The sequence below is a fragment of the Rhinatrema bivittatum genome, chromosome 6, assembly GCF_901001135.1.
Source record: "Rhinatrema bivittatum chromosome 6, aRhiBiv1.1, whole genome shotgun sequence".
In the NCBI taxonomy this organism is placed as follows: Eukaryota; Metazoa; Chordata; class Amphibia; order Gymnophiona; family Rhinatrematidae; genus Rhinatrema; species Rhinatrema bivittatum.
Genome location: NC_042620.1, coordinates 102524059 through 102544989, shown reverse-complemented (window position 1 = coordinate 102544989; position 20931 = coordinate 102524059). Strand labels below are relative to the sequence as shown.

The 20931-nt window shown below is 44.0% G+C and overlaps 1 protein-coding gene across 1 annotated transcript in view; it reads right to left on the bottom strand.

Moving 5' to 3' along the window:
* Positions 1 to 20931, bottom strand: part of XIRP2 (xin actin binding repeat containing 2) — a 356476-nt gene that overhangs the window by 150277 nt on the left and 185268 nt on the right. Inside the window, exon 2 of the mRNA XM_029605670.1 lies at positions 9524 to 9677. Coding sequence (XP_029461530.1) covers positions 9524 to 9677 — 154 coding nt within the window. The remainder of the gene's footprint in view (positions 1 to 9523; positions 9678 to 20931) is intronic.

Sequence of the window (20931 nt, the reverse complement as noted above, 5' to 3'; positions counted from 1 at the left end):
GATCTGTTGCCTTGCTTCAGGTCCACCAAAGCAAACCCAGCAACAGACATACGAGCAGGGTCATCAAAAACGGATTTAAACAAGTCCATAAATCCTTCTATGTCCTGCAAGATAGGGTCCTTGCATTCCCACAAGGTAGATGCCCATGATAAGACTCTCCCATCCAAATAAGACATAAGAACATAAGAAAATGCCATACTGGGTCAGACCAAGGGTCCATCAAGCCCAGCATCCTGTTTCCAACAGTGGCCAATCCAGGCCATAAGAACCTGGCAAGTACCCAAAAACTAAGTCTATTCCATGTAACCATTGCTAATGGCAGTGGCTATTCTCTAAGTGAACTTAATAGCAGGTAATGGACTTCTCCTCCAAGAACTTATCCAATCCTTTTTTAAACACAGCTATACTAACTGCATGAACCACATTCTCTGGCAACAAATTCCAGAGTTTAATTGTGCGTTGAGTAAAAAAGAACTTTCTCCGATTAGTTTTAAATGTGCCCCATGCTAACTTCATGGAGTGTCCCCTAGTCTTTCTACTATCCGAAATGTAGCTGGTCTTGGAGAGGCCTGTGGGAAACAATGAAAGTTGTAAAGTGAAATGTAAGCTGCGCTGGTTCAAGAAGCCCCGAGTCTTTTGGAGTTCTCTGGAGAATCGAATAGGCACTGCCAGTGGAACAGCTGACTTTAAAGTTACCTCTGGTAACAGACCTTCTTGTATAGAAGCTGTGCCTTATGCCTTCTGTGTGTGAAGCTGGTGAAAAGCTGCAGTAAGTTTCTCCAAGGATTCTTGCTGTTCTGAGATGCGTTGAACCAGGCCTGGAATAGCCTGCAGGGCAGAAAGGTGAGCCGGGTCCATGGGCTACAGACATCAAATACCTTTAGCTGAATCCCCAGGAGTACTGCTTCTCCAAATACTTTTCTTGAAAGCTGAATTCACTGAAGTTTGTCTCTCCAATTCTTCTCCAAAACGTTTAGCCAGATTCACTGGAGTTAGCAATCTGTTAGTGATCTGCTCCCCCAGAGGGGCGGACCTAGCAATCTGTTATCGATCAGCTTCTCCCAAGGGGAGGAGTAGTAATCTGTTATGGATCTGCTTCCCGAGAAAGGAGGAGTTAGCAGACTGTTAGTAATCAGTTCCTCCAGAGGAGAGGAATTAGCAACCTGATGTAGATCTGTTCCTCCAGAGAGGAGGAGTTGCAATCTGTTATGGAATCTCCTCCCCCGAGGAGAGTAGCTAGCAGTGCGTTGTACTCCTTAGACAGAGTTAGTGATCTGTTGTGGGTTGGCTCCCTGCAGAGTGGCAGTCTGTTATGATACCGCTCTAGTAGTGTAAGGAATGAACACTTTAATGTAAATTGGTGAATCCTTAGGTTGATGGCAGATGATAGCGCCCCCAGGAGGATATCCTGAGAGGGACCACTGGCTAGGCTGGAGTATGGAGACAAACACAGATAGTTCTTTATTAGACAGGAAGTAGAACCACCAGAGGTGGCAGTAGTGAGCTGATGTGCCCGGCAGGGCTGAAGTCCCTCAGATACTAGAATTGAGATCTCTGGGTTGCTGAGCTGTAGAGAGAGACTATAGGTAGTGAGTAGACAGGGTATACTGGATACATAACCAGTAATAGATGAATCACTCACAATTGTAGATATCTGTAATGGCTTCTATGCAACAGAGAGTCTTCAGTATATTCAGGAATAAGAGCCGTAGGCGAGTACTGGTTCCTATATGCAGTCTGGAATAAGAACTCACAATATCTGTGTATGAGATGGCTTCTGGAATAGAAGAATGTCTTTGGAGGGTTTTAGGAACATAGGCCCTCGTGGAGCGAGTACCAGTTCCTATCTGCAATATGAAATAGTAATGCACCAGATATAGGTATGCGATAGCTTCTGAGATACAAGAGAGTTTTGAAGGGTTTTAGGAGCATGAGCCCTCGTGGATTGAGTATGGGTTCCTATTTGCATTGAATTAGGCAATTTCAATTTCATTGAAATTCATTCATTCATTCATTCATTCATTCAATTTCATTGAAATTAGGCAATTTCAATGAAATTGAAATTGCCTAATTCATCCTAAACGATTGCACATCCCTAATAATTATGATTTTCTCCTTGAAGAGCTCTGAATTCTGCCTCTGTAGGACCACTAGCCATGGCCAGTCTATGGAGTCGAGCCCAGGTCCCTCCACAGCACTGCCACCAGGCCAGCCATAGTTTTATTTTATTCAAAAGAAACAGGAACTTAGGAAGGCCTGCCTAGTTTTACCGTTTCAAAACTAAGGTAGGCCCAGATTTAGGCAACCTTGGCAACTGGGGCTGGGTGTCACTGGTCCTGTCTGCAGGTGAGGGGCTCCCAGGCCCTGTACTGAATTTTTTTGAAATAGCTGCTGCTGTGGGTCAGCTCCAGGACTCCAAGATGAGGGAAGGATCTGAGCTAGAGAAATCCAGGTCCCCCACTCCTACAATGACTGAAAGGGGAAAGGAAGGGAGTATCCTTCCGCATCCTACAAATATTTCTGAGATGAATGCTGTCTCCCCCTCTACCCGTTGTCTCTGGGTGCCAGTCCTGGGTATAAATATTCTCTCATGTAATACAAAAACATATAACTATGAATATAATATGTACGTGTGTGTGTGTATGTATTTATATTCTTAATTTGTATATACGGTTTGGATATAATAAAAATGTCACTTGGCTCTGGAATATGAAAGGTTTTGATTATTTTGATTTTTTTTTTTTTTGAACGTGAATGAAGTGTATTTAAGCACAGTTAAAATTCTTTTTTCATATGCAAAGCTCTTAAGCTGTTGGAAATAGGATGTAAATTTTATAAGCACATATTTGCCTGCAAATACTTTTTTAAATCTCCCTGTGACTTTTTCGCACTTTATAAAACACCCTGTAGTTTAATCTTATTGACCGAGCCTGAAATCACAGGATAACCAGCTCGACTTCTGTCCCTTGATCGCACGCACACAGAAACGGATTAGTCATCAAAAGATTTTCCCAGCTAACCAGGTATACCTTGAACTTTTAAAAGCTTCCCAGGCTGACCAGTTAAATGTGACTGGCCAAATTCACAGGGCATAGAAATTTAGTTGGTCAGAAAGGTGGGGGTGGAGGACTCTGGAGACCTTCCTGGGGTGAGTTTTTGATTTAGCCGGCCAGCATGGACTTTCAGCACCAACAGAATAAATCGAGCCGGACCATGCCAGTCACGTAAGTAGCTGGCCCAAATCTTGCTAGACAAATTTTGTTTGGCTGGACTTGGAGAATTTTCAGCCACAAACCAAGCCGATTAGTGGCTTATTGAAAACTGGCACCCACATTTTAAACACTGAGGCGATATCCAATGCAATTTAGTATTCTACAAATTACAGAAATTTGATTTCAATTAAACTCATTCATTTACAGAAAAACTCATTCATTTAGCTTCACAATCATCTCATTAGTTCTGTACAATACTAACCACATCCTTCCCCCTCCACCATAACCGTACTTTTTCTGATCATCTAAGAACATAAGAACTTGCCATACTAGATCAGACTGAGGGTCCACCAAGCTCAGTATCCTGTTTTCAACAGTGGCCAGTCCAGGTGACAAGTACCTGGCAAGATCCCAAACAGTAAATCCCATGCTGCTATCACACAGTGATAAGTATTGGCTATTTCTTAAACCTACTTGCTTAATAACAGTTTATTGACTTCTCCAGATATTTATCCAAATCTTTTTTACACTCAGCTTTGCTAACACCTCAACCACATCCTCCAGTAATGAATTCCAAAGCTTAATTGTGCTTTGAGTGAAAAGAATTTTCTCTTTGTTTTGAATGTGCTACTTACTAACTTCATGGAGTATCCCCCAGTTTTTGTATTTTTGAAAGAGGTAGATAACCGATTTACATTTACCCATACTGTTCCATTCATGATTTTATAGATCTCTGTCATATCCCCCCTCAGACATATCTTCTCCAAGCAGAATGGACCTAACCTCTTTAGCCTTCCCCCATAGAGGAGCTGTTCCATCTCCTTTATCATTTTGGTGGCCCTTCTCTGTACCTTTTTCAATGCAACTATATATTTTTTGAGATGTGATGACAAGAAATGCACACAGTACTCGAAATGCAGACTCACTATGGAGCAATACAGAGGCATGATGACATTTGCCAGTTTATTCTCCATTCCTTTCCTAATTCCTAACATTCAGTTTGCTTTATTTGACTGCCACTGTACATTGAACTAAAGATCTCAAAGTATTGTCCACTATGAATCCCGGGTCCTTTTCAATGGGTGGCAACTCTTAGTATGCAACCTAACATCATGTAACTACAGTGTGGGTTACTTTTTCCCATGTGGATTACTTAGCACTTGTCCACTTTAAATTTCTTCTGCCATTTAAATGTCCAGTCTCACAATATCCTACTACAATTTTTCACAATCTGCTTGTGAATTAACAACTTGGAATAATTTTGTATCTTCTTCAAATTTGATCACTTCACTCATTGTCCCAGTACAGATCTATGAGGCACTATAGTTTTAACCCTTCTCAACTCAGAAAACTGAACATTTGGTCCTACTCTCTGCTTCCTATCTTTTAACTGGTTTCCAATACATAATAGGGCATTACCTCCTATGCCATGACTTTTCAATTTTCTCAGGAGTCTCTCATGAGGCACTTTGCCAAATGCCTTCTGAAAATCCAAATATACTACGTCCATTGGCTCACCTCATCCACATGTTTATTAACCCCTTCAAAAAAATGTAGCAGATTGGTGAGGCCTTATGTAAATCCATTAAACCATGACTATATATGTATCTAATTTACAATATGTTGTATTTGTTACAAAAATAAGTTGTATAGCACTTTTGAAAGTATTAATGTAGTAATACCATGCTAAGACGTCTATGTACTAAACCATATTAGAGCTAACTTAGGCCTGAATTCATCATTCATCGCAGAATGATGAATCCTGGGAAAACGGGGGGGGGGGACAAAGGAGGGGCAGGCCTGCAAAAGCCTGCAGCCTTCGCACCATGGTGGTACAATTTTGGCGGTCGTGGTGCACCAGCTACCGGCTTTCACACCGAATAGCGTCACCGTGAAAGGTGGTACTATTCGGTGTGCTACTGCCGACGATAATGTTAGTAACATTATCGCCGGCAGCGAAGACACTGCCAACTCCGACCCTCCCCGCCATGATTCTGCCCCTCCCCGCCATGACTCTGCCCCTCCCCACCATGACTCCACCTCTCCCCGCCCCGACTCCGCCACAATCTAATTTACATGCTGTCACATGCGAAAAGGCCCTTTTTATGTACGATAAGCCTTTGATAAATGATCTCCTTAGATCCCTAGACATGATAAATGCCTGCAGAAGTTAACACACCCAATGAGGTTCCATGTTATTCCAGATTACTGTAAATATGAATGAAGCACATTCTAACATGCAAACACATGCTAAGACACTCATGAAAAATTATTTATTTTATTTATTTATTTAACATTTTTATATACCGACATTCATGAAAAAATATCATATCATATCGGTTTACAAGGAACAAAGAAATAACATAACCTTAACTAGTGGAAGTTTAAAGTTACAATAAAACAGGGGTATGTAACTAGGAAGGAAGAGCATAGAGGGGGACAGATAACTCATGAACTAATTACAACGAGGAAGAAGTAAGTGCAAGAGAGTTATGATCTTATCTAGATGTGGCTGATGCTATGTGTCTAATGTTAGCCCTGGTCGGGGAAGGCATGTCTGAACAGCCACGTCTTAAGGTTTTTTTTGAAAGTTAAATTAAAATGGGCTAGTATAAATCACACTAACACCCTATTCATAATGGTGTGTTAGGAATTAATAGAGATGTGCAGAGGGACGCCATACATTGCATTCGGGATTCGTATTTGTCGGGGGGCAGATACGTTGCATTCGGCAAAGGGGCCCCCGATACGTACATGCGTTAATTCTTATTCGTTTCCCGGCTAAAATTGAATTAAGTACAAACCCCCATCCTCCTGACCCCCCCAAGACTTACCAAAACTCCCTGGTGGTCCAGCAGGAGGTTTGGGAGCCATCTCCTGCACTCACACCCTCGGCTGCCGGTATTCAAAATGGCGCCGATAGCCTTTGACCGTCTATGTCATAGGGGCTACCGGTGCAATTGGTCAGCCCTTGTCACATGGTAGGAGCACAAGATGGCGCTGGCCATCCATTGCTCCTACCATGTGACAGGGGCTGATCAATGGCACCAGTAGCCCCTGTGACATAGTAAGCCAAAGGCTATCGGTGCCATTTTGAATACCGGCAGCCGAGGGTGTGAGTGCAGGAGATGGCTCCCAAACCCCCCGCTGGACCACCAGGGAGTTTTGGTAAGTCTTGGGGGGGTCAGGAGGGTGAGGGCTTTGTTTAAATTGGCTCCTTTAGATGGCTGAATAATTTGGCGAAGATTTGTTGTATTCGTGGGGAATCACGATACGTTTTGCTTCCCCACGAATACAACGAATATGGCCCTATACGTTGAGGATTACAAATACGTAGGAAATGAATGCACACCCCTAGGAATTAACATGCCAAAATGTGCATTATTAGGCCTCATTAGAAACAATAGGTATTGCGGTGAATAACACTCATGCATTAACGTATAACACACCTTTATAAATAGGAGTGTAACATGATTTGCATTGACATGCTAGTAAGTTAAAAACTTAGGGGGTCATTTTTCAAAATGTGGTAAGGTGTTTTCGCATGTGAAAATGTGTTTACCACATATATATGAGAGAGAGAGAGAGAGAGAGAGAGAGAGAGAGAGAGAGACTGGCCATAATGACATGGCCCATAGGTAGGTATTTGTATCCCTATGGTAGGCCCACCTAGTAACTCGAGGTGGGGATTAGGTAAGAGTGTAGGGGGTTAGGGACCACTTTGACATTCTATGTGACACCTACGAACAGAACAGTGGTCTCTTGTGAAGATTTGCTGGCCTTCGGAGTGAGGAAACTCACTCCAAGATGTTCTCTCAACCTAGCTTGATGTTACCCAGGTAGAGAGTCCATCAAGCTAGGTTGAGAGAACCTTGCCCAAATCTCATCTTGGAGTGAGTTTCCTCACTCCGAAGGCCAGCAAATCTTCACAAGAGACCACTGTTCTGTTCGTAGGTGTCACATAGAATGTCAAAGTGGTCCCTAACCCCCTACGCTCTTACCTAATCCCCACCTCGAGTTACTAGGTGGGCCTACCATAGGGATTCAAATACCTACCTATGGGCCATGTCATTATGGCCACTCTCTCTCTCTCTCTCTCTCTCTCTCTCTCTCTCTCTCTCTCTCTCTCTCTCTCTCTCAAAATGGTTCCCCAGTGGTTGAATGCAGGAAATACAACAGGTCTGGCACTTATCACAGAATCTGAAATGGTATCACAATTTGCACTAACTTAGCTCTTTGCACAGGTAATTAGTGCAAATTGCAATAAATGCTCTATTAGCATAAAACACACCCCTTTTGCTATCGCATGCGGTACTTACCGCATTTTGATAAATCCAGGCCTAGTTACATCTCTCAGAGGTATAGTTCCAATTTTGCATTAATGCAGATGCAATAGCTATTGCTAAAATTTGCTTTTAATGCACGATGTGCTAAACGCTTTACCCCAGTTAGTGCATCAGCATTAGGTGTGCTGATAACTCATGCATTAAAATTGGTGAATTAATCTTCATTAATGGACACAAAGATGGTAACTTTTAAACCAACGCATGGGCACACGTGCATATGGTTGTCAGCCCGTACCTATAGGCACGGTCATTTTATAACATACATGTGTATATGAGCGCTCAGTTTTAAGTGGACACGCAAATGTGCGTGCAAATCACGCTTCTACCATGTAAATGGAGACATTTTAAAAGGGACACACGATGCCGAATTCATTCTCAATTCACCCAATTAAGGGATAGGAGTTCCAAACCCCCCCAGTTTAATAGCCTCCCTTTCCCACTTTTAGCCACAACCCTTAAAGCCCCACTGATCTGTCTAGTTTTTTGTTTTGTTTTACAACTTACACATCACCCAGAGCAGAAGTAAAATTATGCGGCAGGGGACTCCGGCGCACGCCACTGCATATAAGTATGTATGCGCAAATTTCATGGTAAAACCCGGAATGCCCTTGGCCCGCTCAGCCCACACCCCTCCCCTTTTGGGAAACGTTTTCTTTGTGCACACAGTGGCATGTATGCGCATTTCCTGACGGCTTATAAAATCCGCTTGGCGTGCACGAGCTCGACGTGTGTGCATACCCCCTGGCTTTGGCGCAAGCTGGACTTTTACAATTCACCTTTTTCAATGCATTTTGGTACACAGACCCCCTAAATGAATAACTCACCTAGCGTTGTTCACAAATCTTTTTTAAATTTGAACTTCTTACAACCCTTTCCCAATTTGCAATCAAACAGATGCTACGCAGGGCTGTAGCCCTTGATTCCTGCAATGCTACATTTACATTTAGCTGGAAGGATCTTGTGTAAGACCCGGTATTGCCAATGGTTACTTCTCCAAACAGATGAAGCCAAGGGCAACTGAAGACAGCATGTCTTCTTGCTATATATCCTGTCAACAATGAATGAGCATTTAAAAACATGAAGCCATTTTTGTGAGACTGTATTAGTAGTTACATGAACCAATTTCATATTTTGATTTGAACGAGGGAACAAAACAGATTTTTGTATTGCTTGTTTTCTCCTCAGAGTAAAACAGCTGCCCAGCCTTTTGATGTGTAATTAGCACTTGGAGTGCAGTACAATTTTTTTACTCATTTATTACAAAAGGTCTAAGACCAAGTTTGGCTGGTATACTTTGCCAAAATGCAAAGCACATTTAGTACAATTAAAATGATAAAGGGAAACTGTACTTCATTATATTTATGACTATGTTGATAACTATATGCAAAATTGTGTGAAATTTTCAAATTTACAGCATTTTTTAAGGCATTTGCAAAACAATAAATGTAAAATTCTGAAATATTTGTTTCTAAAGTCATGAAATGCATTTAGACTAGATATCAAGACAATCTATGTTGAATGAAGTGGTTGTTTGCAGACATATCTCATCACATGTTAATTTACAGGCTTATGCAAATTTGTTTTGCAATTCATGGATCACTTGCTTCCTTGTTGCACACTGTCTTCTGAAAATGCACCCTAGGTTTGAAACAATGAATGAACTGTTGCATTCTAAGCTAAAAGTATATTAACTGTTAACATGGCTGTTCTTTTTTTTACATTTCTACAGTACTTTATAAGAACCAAACCGTTCAGGCACATCATTTCGTCTCTTAGAACAATCAGAAGGTGAAATCCTGATTTATGCTGCTATCATGTTTGGTTTGCTTTCCTAACACTGCATTTTGTGTTGGATTGTTAACAAAAAAAAAAAAAGAATGAAGTCCTTGTTATTCTACACACATTACAGTAGTCTTGAAGAAAGTAGATTTGCAGAAAGAAGCAAGATGAAAGGGTTTTGCTAACCTTCAAAGCCGGCGTTCTGGACATTTTCTGATGACATCTTGTCAAAAGATACTTTGCCACCTTTCGTGCTTGAATCTTTCACTGAACGGCTGGGATGGTTCACGGGCTGTTTCTTAAATGTCGGTGAAAACAACCTTCTCTCAGTTTCCACTTCCTGTTAAATGACATAAAGGGGATGTTTGTTAAAAGATATCAGTAGGAAACAGATGTGGCTTTCCTGAGGGTGTCTATTATGAAAATGAAGTTTTTCAAAATATACTACAACATACATTTCTATACATTTGTAGTTTTTATGCCATCTGATAGCATTGTCTGGAAAAAGCTCACGGCTTATATCGATATCTTTTTCACGTGAATTTATTTTCTGCAAGATATAAGTGAGTATCACGGTTACTATAAGTAGGTCATTTTTACAATAATCACAGGAGTTAGCTCAATGAACTATGGTTGTCTATTTGATTTGTAAATTAATTTTCAACTAGATTTTTGCACAGTAATAGAATTTATTTTTAATTATCAATAATGTTTTAATGGTTAAGTGCTAGACATAACTATAAAACAAAGAAAAAATGAACATACAATGTTATGGAAGTATAGAAGAGACCTGCTCATCCCTTTTGAAATTTCTGACTACTGAATTGTATACTATAATTTTCTCACACATTCTTCAATATCAGAATCCTTGAAGTATATTTTGTAAAAAGAATCTTCAAAACTGAAAATATGTATTATTTATTTATTTGATTTATACTACACCTTTCAGACACTTCAAGGCCTTAAGGAGGCCTGGGTTAGAAATCTGAACCGGGCTTCTTAACATAGAATGAGGGCATTGTTGGTACAGGCTGTCTAAGAACTTTAAAAAAATTTTTGAGTTTAATTATTAGATGATGTTCTGTTTGCCAGTTGTTCTGAAATATTTATTCTTTCTATTAGTACTGTTTTACTATTGTGATTGATGTGCTATATTTATTGATGATAGTGTTTCTCTTTTTCCATTGTTGGACTGCAGTTTCCAGTTCAGGTTTTGTCTGCATATTTCTACTTATACTTTATGGTGTCTTTATTCTCTCTTTGGTGAGGGTCTGTCTTTGTTCTATATATGTAACCGAAGTGAGGTATTCTGCTGGTATGTAGTTTCTGTAAAGGGAACTAGAGCAGCGTGGCTTGCTCTGGTTACCTAGTAGGAGGTGCATTGATGTTTTAGGGCCTGGTGTAATATTTGCAGTGTTGCCTTTTCATAGGTAGAGTTGTTATAGTTTGATATAGCGCTATTTTGATATGAGAGCTTTATAATAATGTAATTGTAATACAGTTTACTCATGGCTTGCTGAGGGCCAAGCCCACATCAAATGCACTTTGCAATAGGCATAATAACATATGGGCACCAAGTGTTTATTTGAGCAAGGTTTTCTGGTTGGCAACACAGCAGTGCATGTAATCATAAGGGTAGATTTTCAAAACTTATTCGCTCACATCCTCGGATTCTTTCCCCCAGATCCTGGAACCTCCCTTGCTTCTTACCTCCCCCTTCTCCCCAGATCCTGGAAACCAGTCCTCAATTGCTCCTAATCTCTTCCCCCTCCCTGTCTCTCCACTTCTCCCACCCCTATCTCCCATCTCCAGTAATTCTTCCCTCTCCTCCTGCCATCCCCGGTCCTCTCACACTCATCCCATCTCTGAGATCTCCTTCCTCTACTGATACTTCAGATCTCTTTCCCACACCGGATTTAAATAAAATATACAGACACAAGGCTGGAAATGTACTTCATTTTATAACAATATAAAAATGGAAATGTTTGCTAGTGTGTTTCAGAATTGTCTAATTCTTATCTCAGAATCTGCTACTGAGCTGCTCCAGAAAACTGTGGTACTGTACCTTAGATCTTCTGTGTCCTATTGTCTGACCTTATGGGGGAGGGGGAGGAGGAGAAAAGCGACAGAACGAACAGTGCCTAGGGGTGGTAAAACCCTAAATCTGTCACTGAAAACAGACAAATCCTCTTTGTAAAATATTTGTCTTCTGGGGTTTTGCCTCTGCATATTCTTGCCTGCCGCTCTGCCTTATTAGAGAGCTCATCTCCTCAAATTCTTGCTAATCCACGTCTTTCTCCCTGGTCAATTGCAACTAGCATGCTGCTCCTCCTGACAGCACAATGCAAGCACCATAAGCATTCTCAAACTTGTTCACTGGGTGTGCTGATCTCATGCAAAGCGTTGAAAATGTTCACAGTGCTAGCATTCTACAGGCAGGAAGAGCAATGTACTTGCCAGAATATGCTCATGTATCACCATGTGGCATATGTGCCAGGAGTTGTCAACCTCTTTTATACATTTTGAGTTTCACAGTTCTCTCTGTACAGGGTTTCATGTTGCAAGCCGTGTAACATTTCAGTAGACCTCCCTTGGCCTGCCTCCATCATCTCAATGTCCTGACAAAGTTGTGCCACCAGACCGGAATAAAGCATTCCAGGTGAGCTTTAAATGATGGCCTGTACTAGAGCAATATTATGTCCCTTTTCCTACAATACATACTCGTGTCATTGGTAAATATACATGCTTTCCTGTTAATCCATCTGCAATGTTTTAAATAAAGATTTGAAAATGATTGGTCCAGCACTGAGCTCTGAGGCACCCACTGGCCATGCAGTATTCATCAGAGTGAATTTCTTTATTGAGTACGCTTATGATATTTGTTGGGCCTTTGCTCATCTTATTGATTTCCATAATCTCCCTCTGCTTTTTCTGATAATTGTTCTCCATTCTTCTCATCCTAGTTTTGTAATATTATTTGTTTAAATATTCTAGAATGCAAGTCTTAATGTTTTTCCTTTTTCTGCTATCTTATAAAATAACTCAATGTTGGTCTCTTTTCTTCTGTGCCACTTACTAATGTGCCCTAAGCAGAGATTGATTGCCTTTTCTATGTTCACATTTAGCAGGAATAAACTCAACCATTCTGTGATCTATGATCTCAATACGATCCATGAACTGACACCTGAATGCTTAACATCCAGAAGCCATATTCTGTCTCATAGATCTGTATTCTGCAAAATTACTGTGCTAGATAAATAGAGACGATAACTTTCAAACTGGTGCATGGGTGAGCATGTTCGGCACTTGCACCCAGACATGTCATGATTTTATAACATATATGCACGCATGTTATAAAATACCCTGGGGGCACGCACATGTGTGCTAAATTTTAAGTGGGTGTGCAGATCCCACATCTACTGTGTAAATAGGGGGATTTTAGAAGGGATGGGCACTGACGCCACTTCCACTAAAACCAGCTCATTCCCAGTTTGCCCAGTTAAGGGATAGGTCTTCCAAACCCCCCTAGTTTAATAGTCTTCCTTCCCGCCTGTTAGCCACGACCTTTAAAACCCTGCTGATCTGCCTAGTTTTGTTGTTTTATCACTTACACGCCATTCATAGCAGAAGTAAGGTTATCCGCAGGAGACTCCCGGTATGCGTCAGGTTGCGTTAAGTATTCATGCGCAAATTTCAGGTTAAATTCCAGAACACCCATGCCCCACCCAGACCATGCCCATGCCAGTCCCCTTTTTGAAAACTTTCCATTTGTGCGTGCAGCGGGAGATACGAGCGTATATGGGCGGCTTTGAAATCCATTCAGCGCTTGCGAGCCCGACATATTCACATATCCTCTAACCGATGCGTGCATCAGGCTTTTAAAATTCACCTGTAAATCTATACATTATTGTGGCAAGCTTTTGGGATGACCATTAGATGGCCCTAGCTCCCAATCCTGGTGTAGGTATTTGGATTTAGGCAGTGGAGGGAGGGGCATACCATTTCTGGAACAGCACCTCTAGTGAGATGTTGGAGTGGGCAGACCACTCCCCCCCCCCCCCCCACCACCACACATACACACTTGTCTAAAAGCAGGCTGAGTTATATTCTGTGTGGCAGTGCAGATTTTGTTTGGAGTTGCTTGGAAGTAGGCGCTTTTTGTTGTTTGTTGTTTTGCCTCTTCCAAGGAACAGGCCTCACAGTCTGTAATCCAGGATAGGTTGGAGACTTAAACCTTTTCCAGTATGCCATCTGCATGGCTGGGTTATCGCCAGTGTTGTGCTCCTGGGAATGTTTATGATTTTTGGAGTTTCTTATGAGACCTTTGGTTCTTGGCCCAGGCAGTGATTTTGAGAAAATCCCTTTTTTGGGGTGGCCAGGGTAGTGAAGACTCTGCCTGCTCCACTCTTCATGCCTTAGAGAGGGGAACGTTGGAAGAGCTGATTGTTCCCTGCTGCTTGGACCTTGTCATCCAAAAAGAGAAATGTGAGTAATACTTTCTTGTTACATCTGGAGACCCCCATCCAGAGTTTTCACCCTGGAGAGAAGTACATTGGGGAGCTTTGCGGTATTTGATATCATCTTTTTAGCTCAGGTATTTTGGAAGGGAATTTCTGCCCATAACTAGGATACCCCTGTCCATCTGGGAAGGCTTGCTTTTCCATGCCCTGGGGGGTGATTTTGGCCCTAGTCCCCATCTACTGAGGGATACTTGCACAGATAAAGGAAAGTTGGAGAACTGAGATATCAATTGCCTGGGTCAAGGGCTAGAGTGTATAGTGCCATAAAATTGCTTTCAATTATTGCTGCAGTAAAGTTTTGTTTGGGAACTCATCCTGAGAGCCCAGAGTGTGAACTAAAGGAAGAAGGTCCAGGACATCCAGGAGGATGTCCTGGACCTTCCATGACGAGCGTGGGCAGGCCCCCTACCTTCGCGGCCAATCGGGCCGCTGACAATGTCCTCCCGGCTGCTGAGAACGCCTTCCTCCACGGTACGGAAGCTGCGTGCTTTTCCTGCCCTGAGCGGCAGGGTTGAGTGCCAGGAGCTTCTCTTCACGGCTGAGGCCGTTGCAACTGCTCCTGCTTCCTCCTGCTGCTGTCGGGGTCATCGAGCGGCAGAGAGGCCGTCTCTGCCGCTGCCTGTGCTCCTCCATCCATCTTCGCAGCAGGAAGCCGCTCCTGCAGCCTGCCTCTCTCCTTCCAGCTCCACGGCAGGGCTGCTGCTCCGATGCTGCCGCTCCTGGGATCTTCAGCAGGCAGGGAAGCTGTCCCTGCCGGTGCCTGCAGCTTTTTCTCCAGTCCTCCTTAGGTGCGGGTGTGCGCCTCTGCTCAGCATTTAAAAGGCCAGCCAGGTGTGGCCCCTGCAAGCTCCTCCCTGGGCGTAGTCCTCTTCAGCCCTACAAAAGGGCCCAGCATTCATTCAAGCTTCATCTTCACAAGGAGTTAGTTGCTCCTGGATGTTCCTGTCCTTCGCTCCAGGAATCTTCTCTGTTCCAGCTCTTCTTCAAGGTCCTGCGTTCTTTGTTTCCTGTTGGAGCTCCATGTCTCGTCCTGAAGTCTTTAATCCATTCCTGATGTTCTTGATCCACTCCAGATGTCCATCCTCCATTCCTGATGTCTGTGATCCAGTCCAGATGTACGTCCTCTGTTCTTGATGTCCATGATCCAGTCCTGATGTTCATCTCCTGTTCCTGATGTCCGTGATCCAGTCCAGATGTCCTGGACCCCTGGTTCCTCGTCGTCACCTTTCATGGCATGCCATGTCGTGGTCCACGTCCAGTCCCACGGGTGGGCTGAGTAGGGTGCTTTGTGGTACAATGCCTTCCTCACTACCGCAGCTCAAGCCTCCGGAGAGGAATTCTTGCTTGAAGCCAAGTCCTGTCTTGGTCCTGTGTCTTGAACTTTACTGGCCCTCGGATTCCTTGTGCCTGCTCCGTCCGTGCTAAAGCATCTGCCAGAACCTGTACCATACCAGCATGGTCTGTGACCAGCCACTGGTGGCTGTGTAGGGCACGCCCCGGTGCAGGCCTCTACAGTTTCTGAAACATGCTTTTCTCCGTTACTCCACTATCTCATCTAGAGTCTACGTCAGTCCCAGCGTGGTCCGCGACCAGCCCCGCGGGTGGACTGTGTAGGGCACGCTGCGTTGCAGTATCAACCCAGCTCTTGAACCTCGCTCCTGACTCCTTGTCTTCAGAACCTCGCCCCGAGTCTTCGTCCAAGTACCTACGTCTTTGCCTGAGTCTTCGTCCAAGTGCCTATGTCTTCGCCTGAGCCTTCATCTGTATCTTCATGTTCCGGTCTTCGTTTGCCCCTGACCTCCATCCGGATTGCTGCTTCTTGCTGTTACCCAGCGGCAGGTCCGAAAGGGCTTGGAACGGTCGGAGGACTGTTCAAAGACCACCATTGCGTTGTTGGTCTTCCTGAAGCGTGCAGGTCCAGTGGAGGGTCAGTACCTTCAGTCATCCTTGTCTTTGCTCCAGCCTTGTTCCTGCTCTGGATTCCATCGTCTGTCTTCACTCCAGCCTCGCTCCTGTCCAACCCATGCTTGGGCATGCCTCGCCTGCCTTGGCACCTCTTCGGAGTTCCTCTGGGGTCGAGCCATGGTCCAAGAACACACAAACCCCTGGAAAGTGGAAACGCTTTCCCAGCACTTCCCGTAACACCAGGACACAGAGTAGTGAAAGAAACTGCCAATGACAACTTTCTGTCTAGAGAGGTGCCCCTGGTATAGGTAGGCAATAAATCCAGGAAGGCTGAGCTGAGTGGGAGGGTGTGTGAATGGGTATTGTAAGAAAGAACCTTACAACATCTTAGGAACTGTCTCCAGTCAGTTAGCTCAGTCCACCTTAAGAATCAATCAAGTAGGGAACCCTGGCTACAGGCATTTCCTTCGGAAGGAGTATAAAAACACAGGCCCAGGAGGTGTCAGGGAGGCCTAGGATAGAAGAAGGAAGCACCAGACACTATGATAAAAAGTTATGTGTCTGACTGCCCTAACGTTTTAAGAAAGACAAACTGTTAAGGTAAACAGACTGCATACTATTTTTCTTTTTCTGTAAATAATAAAAGTAATTAGACTTCTTCTGTTCCCTGGCATCCTCCCTGAAGCCAAGGGCCAGTTCCATATCATCACAGTGCCTTTTGTCTGGCAGCCCAACTTTCATACCCATCTGCAGTACAGTTTTAGAATGTATAAATGGAAATGCACAGATTAATGCTGTTATTATATAAACCATGCGGTGGGAGCTGTAATTTGTAAAATAAAAGGGATTTCTGCTCCAAATGTATGTGTGTATGTTACAGTACACATGTATATTTACAATGTGAAAAAATGCATACTTTCTCTACACTTTTATAAATATAGACGCATATATTTTGCACAAATTAATCATAACACTGCACGAATAAAAATCTAAAATTACACACAGAGGCAAGCATTTTATATAAAAAATGGTATGCATACCATTTTGAAAATACTTATTTGCATATGCACTTGGAATCACTAGTTCACCAATACCTCGGCCAGTTCACCCAGTCCTACAGTTCACCTAAATCCTCTAGCAACTCACCCTTAACTCTCACCAGTTCCCCCAGGCCTCCCACCCAAAACTGCAGCCACCCGAGAAGTGTCTGATTTCACTTGCATGAATCAATTAGTAGGTGTAAAAGTGCACCATGCATATTTCTGTACCTGTCCCAGAATGCCCTAGACCACACCTTTTTCTTCCAGTAAAATAAATGTATGAAACCAAAAATATGCATGAAACCTTGACATTTATAAAATAATACATATGTGCATACATGCTATTTTTACTGCAAAATTCCTTTGAAAATTCACTTTTGTCTGTATAGGGTTAATATTTCAGTTTCTGCACAATTGTGGCTTTCTCTGACCTGCTTCCTTTCTTTCAATCCTTTCAGTCCTTACATAGATATGACTTTCATGCGGGCCAAAGGTCAGGTGGCACCATTTAGAAAAATGGTTACTGCCTGGGCCCATCACCTAGGGGTGCTCTGGGCCCCCAGGGAGATTATTTGAGGTAAGGACAGGTCCAATACTGTTAGGAGTAGCAATCAGATAGGAGTTAGCAATCTGTTGTTATTTAGGAGAGTTGTGGGTGGATCCTTGGACCAGTGGCAGATGACCACGCCCACGGGGGAAGATCCCGAGAGGGACCACCGGTCAGGCTCAGAGTTAGGAGACAGACACACACTAGTTCTTTTATTAGACAGTATACTGAACCACCAGAGGTGGCAGTAGTGAGCTGGAATGCCCGGCTGGGCTGTAGTCCCTCAGATACTGGAACAGTGATCCCTGGAGGCTGAGCTGTGGAGAAACTGAGATATAGTGAGTAGGCAGGGTATGCAGATGGTAACACTCACACAATGTCTCATAGAAGCGCAGGAGCTGGAATGATTGAAAGAAAGGCCCTCGAGGAGCGAGTACCTGATTCCAGGGAAAGCTCTGAGAGAGCGATGGTAACTCACTGATGTAGTTGGTAGGGATGTGAATCGTGTTCCATATCGTCTTAACGATAGAAATCGTGTGGCAGGAGAAGAAAATCGTGTTAGGCACGATTTTTTAGTTAAAAAATCGTTAAAAATCGTTTTTTCCGATTAGTGCGAACTAACGGGAGTTAGTGCGCACTAAGTCCCAGTTAGTGCGCACTAACAGAAAATGATACAATTTGACACTTTTCAGGTCAGTTAAGGTCAGTTTAGGAATGAATATGTATTCCTATTGGCTGCCCTCTTATTTATTCATGTTACCAAGGTTCCCACTGACAATATATGGGGGATGGGAAATGGAAACAGTTGGTAGCTTGACAAAAAAAGTAATGTGATCAGTCAATGTGACTAGAACTTGTGCCCGAACCCTGATACCAGGGGTGTTGTGATTTTCCTGCACACAGTGCCCTAACCCTGACACCAGGGGTGTTGTGATCTTCCTGCACACAGTGCCCTATCCCTATTAATACCAGGAGTGTTGTGATCTTCTTGCACACAGTGCCCTAACCCTGGCACCAGGGGTGTTGTGATCTTCATGTACACAGTGCCCTATCCCTATTAATACCAGGAGTGTTGTGATCTTCCTGCACACAGTGCCCTATCCCTGATACCAGGGGTGTTGTGATCTTCCTGCATGCAGTGCCCTATCCCTAATACCAGGGGTGTTGTGATCTTCCTGCACACAGTGCCCTATTCCTGATACCGGGGGTGTTGTGATCTTCCTGCACACAGTGCCCTATTCCTGACACCGGGGGTGTTGTGATCTTCTTGCACACATCCCGGTATCAGGGATAGGGCACTGCATGCAGGAAGATCACAACACTTCTGGTATCAGGAATAGGGCACTGTGTGCAGGAAGATCACAGCACCCCTGGTATTAGGGATAGGGCACTGTGTGCAGGAAGATCACAACACCCCTGGTATCAGGGATAGGGCACTGTGTGCAGGAAGATCACAATACCCCGGAGGTGGGTCAGGCAGCTCCCCCCTGTCTGTGAAGCCAGCCTCTCACTAGTAATGCAGGGAGGGAGCTGTCTCAGCCTTCACCATCCTACCCCCCCCCCCCCCTCACCCACACACCATTCACTGGCTGGGACATGGGGGAAGTCAGGAGTGAGGGTCAGGCAGCTCCCCCCGTCTGTGAAGCCAGCCTCTCACTAGTAATGCAGGGAGGGAGCTGTCTCAGACTTCACCATCCTCCCCCCCCCCCTCACCCACACACCATTCACTGGCTGGGACATGGGGGAAGTCAGGAGTGAGGGTCAGGCAGCTCCCCCCTGTCTGTGAAGCCAGCCTCTCACTAGTAATACAGGGAGGGAGCTGTCTCAGACTTCACCATCCTCCCCCCCCCCCCTCACCCACACACCATTCACTGGCTGGGACATGGGGGAAGTCAGGAGTGAGGGTCAGGCAGCTCCCCCCTGTCTGTGAAGCCAGCCTCTCACTAGTAATGCAGGGAGGGAGCTGTCTCAGCCTTCACCATCCTAGGGCACAAGTTCTAGTCATATTGACTGATCACATTACTTTTTTTGTCAACGACCAACAGTTTCCATTTCCCATCCCCCCAACCATCACCTCAGTTGGAACCTTGGTAACATCAATAGATAAGAGGGCAGCCAGCCAATAGGAATACATATTCATTCCTAACTGACCTTTACTGAGCTGGAAAGTGTCAATAATTTGTTTCATTTTCTGTTAGTGTTCCTGAGTTTCCATTTCCATTTCCCATCCCCCCAACCATCACCTCAGTGGGAACCTTGGTAACATCAATAGATAAGAGGGCAGCCAGCCAATAGGAATACATATTCATTCCTAACTGACCTTTACTGACCTGGAAAGTGTCAATTTGTATCATTTTCTGTTAGTGCGCACTAACACGATTTAACGATTTTTAACGATAAATCGTTAGAATTTCTATTGTATTGTGTTCTATAACGATTTAAGACGATATTAAAATTATCGGACGATAATTTTAATCGTTAAAAAACGATTCACATCCCTAGTAGTTGGCAGTGATGACTTCCAGGCAGAAGAGAATACGGAGCAAGTCTGGGAACGAGGGCCCTCGAGGAGCAAGTACCAGTTCCAGACTGTCACCTGAAAAACAAAGGAGAGAGCGAGGCCCCCTGGTAAGCCTGAGGAGGCAGATTAGCTTGGAATCCGAAGTGAATCCGTTCCATTCCTTGCTAACTCAATCTGTTAGCAAATTCAAAGACCTTATATATCCGTTCCGGGTGACGTCATCTCAGGGGGACGCCCCTGAGGTTCGCGCCATCGCCGGTACTTCAGTCGGGGCTGTGCTGCGCGCGCACCCCTAGGCCTCCAGGAACATGGTGGATAGCAGCGTCGAGCCGCTCCGGGGACGCCAGAGGACTTTGGCAGGAGGATCCCGTGGCAGCCAATCTTCCCGCGGTCGAAGAAGGAGGCGCCAAAGAGGTAAGGAGGGTGGAGAGAGGGCGTCAGGAACCGACGGACACAACAAATACACACCAAGGAGTCTGTTCTATTTAAAAGGAAAGGTCCAGGGTGAGGGGGCTGCCACTGGGTTGGGGGATTTGCTTAGGGGCCAGGTGACCTTTAGGTGAAAGGGAAGGAGTTTAAAAAGGGGGCAGGCCATCACCGCATAATTGTAAAATATATTTATTTTTACTTTTGAGCCACCTCTAGAGGTGGCAGGTGGTGGATATTCCTCAGGGGGAATTTTTGACTTTGAGGGAGCATTGGCGAGCCTTTAAGGCAATGACGGCTCAACGTGTATTTTCCCATATCCTTGTGATATTTCTTCTCGTATAATTTTCTTCCAAGAAAAAATAGATTGGTAAGCTGCCATGGAGGGGACAAATACTGTGTGAAACCCCCCACACCCCCCCTCTGCTGGCCCATGAAATTTGTCAGCTCCCATGATAAAATACCATGGCATAGTAAATGACCCCATAATCTATTTTTGTTTCTACTGGAAATGTGGTCTATGTCTACTAATTCACATGAAAACTAAATACCAGCATTATTTATTGGATTTATATTCTGCCTTTCAGACTCTTCAAAGCAGATTATATTTAGGGACTGTATATACAAAGAATTAT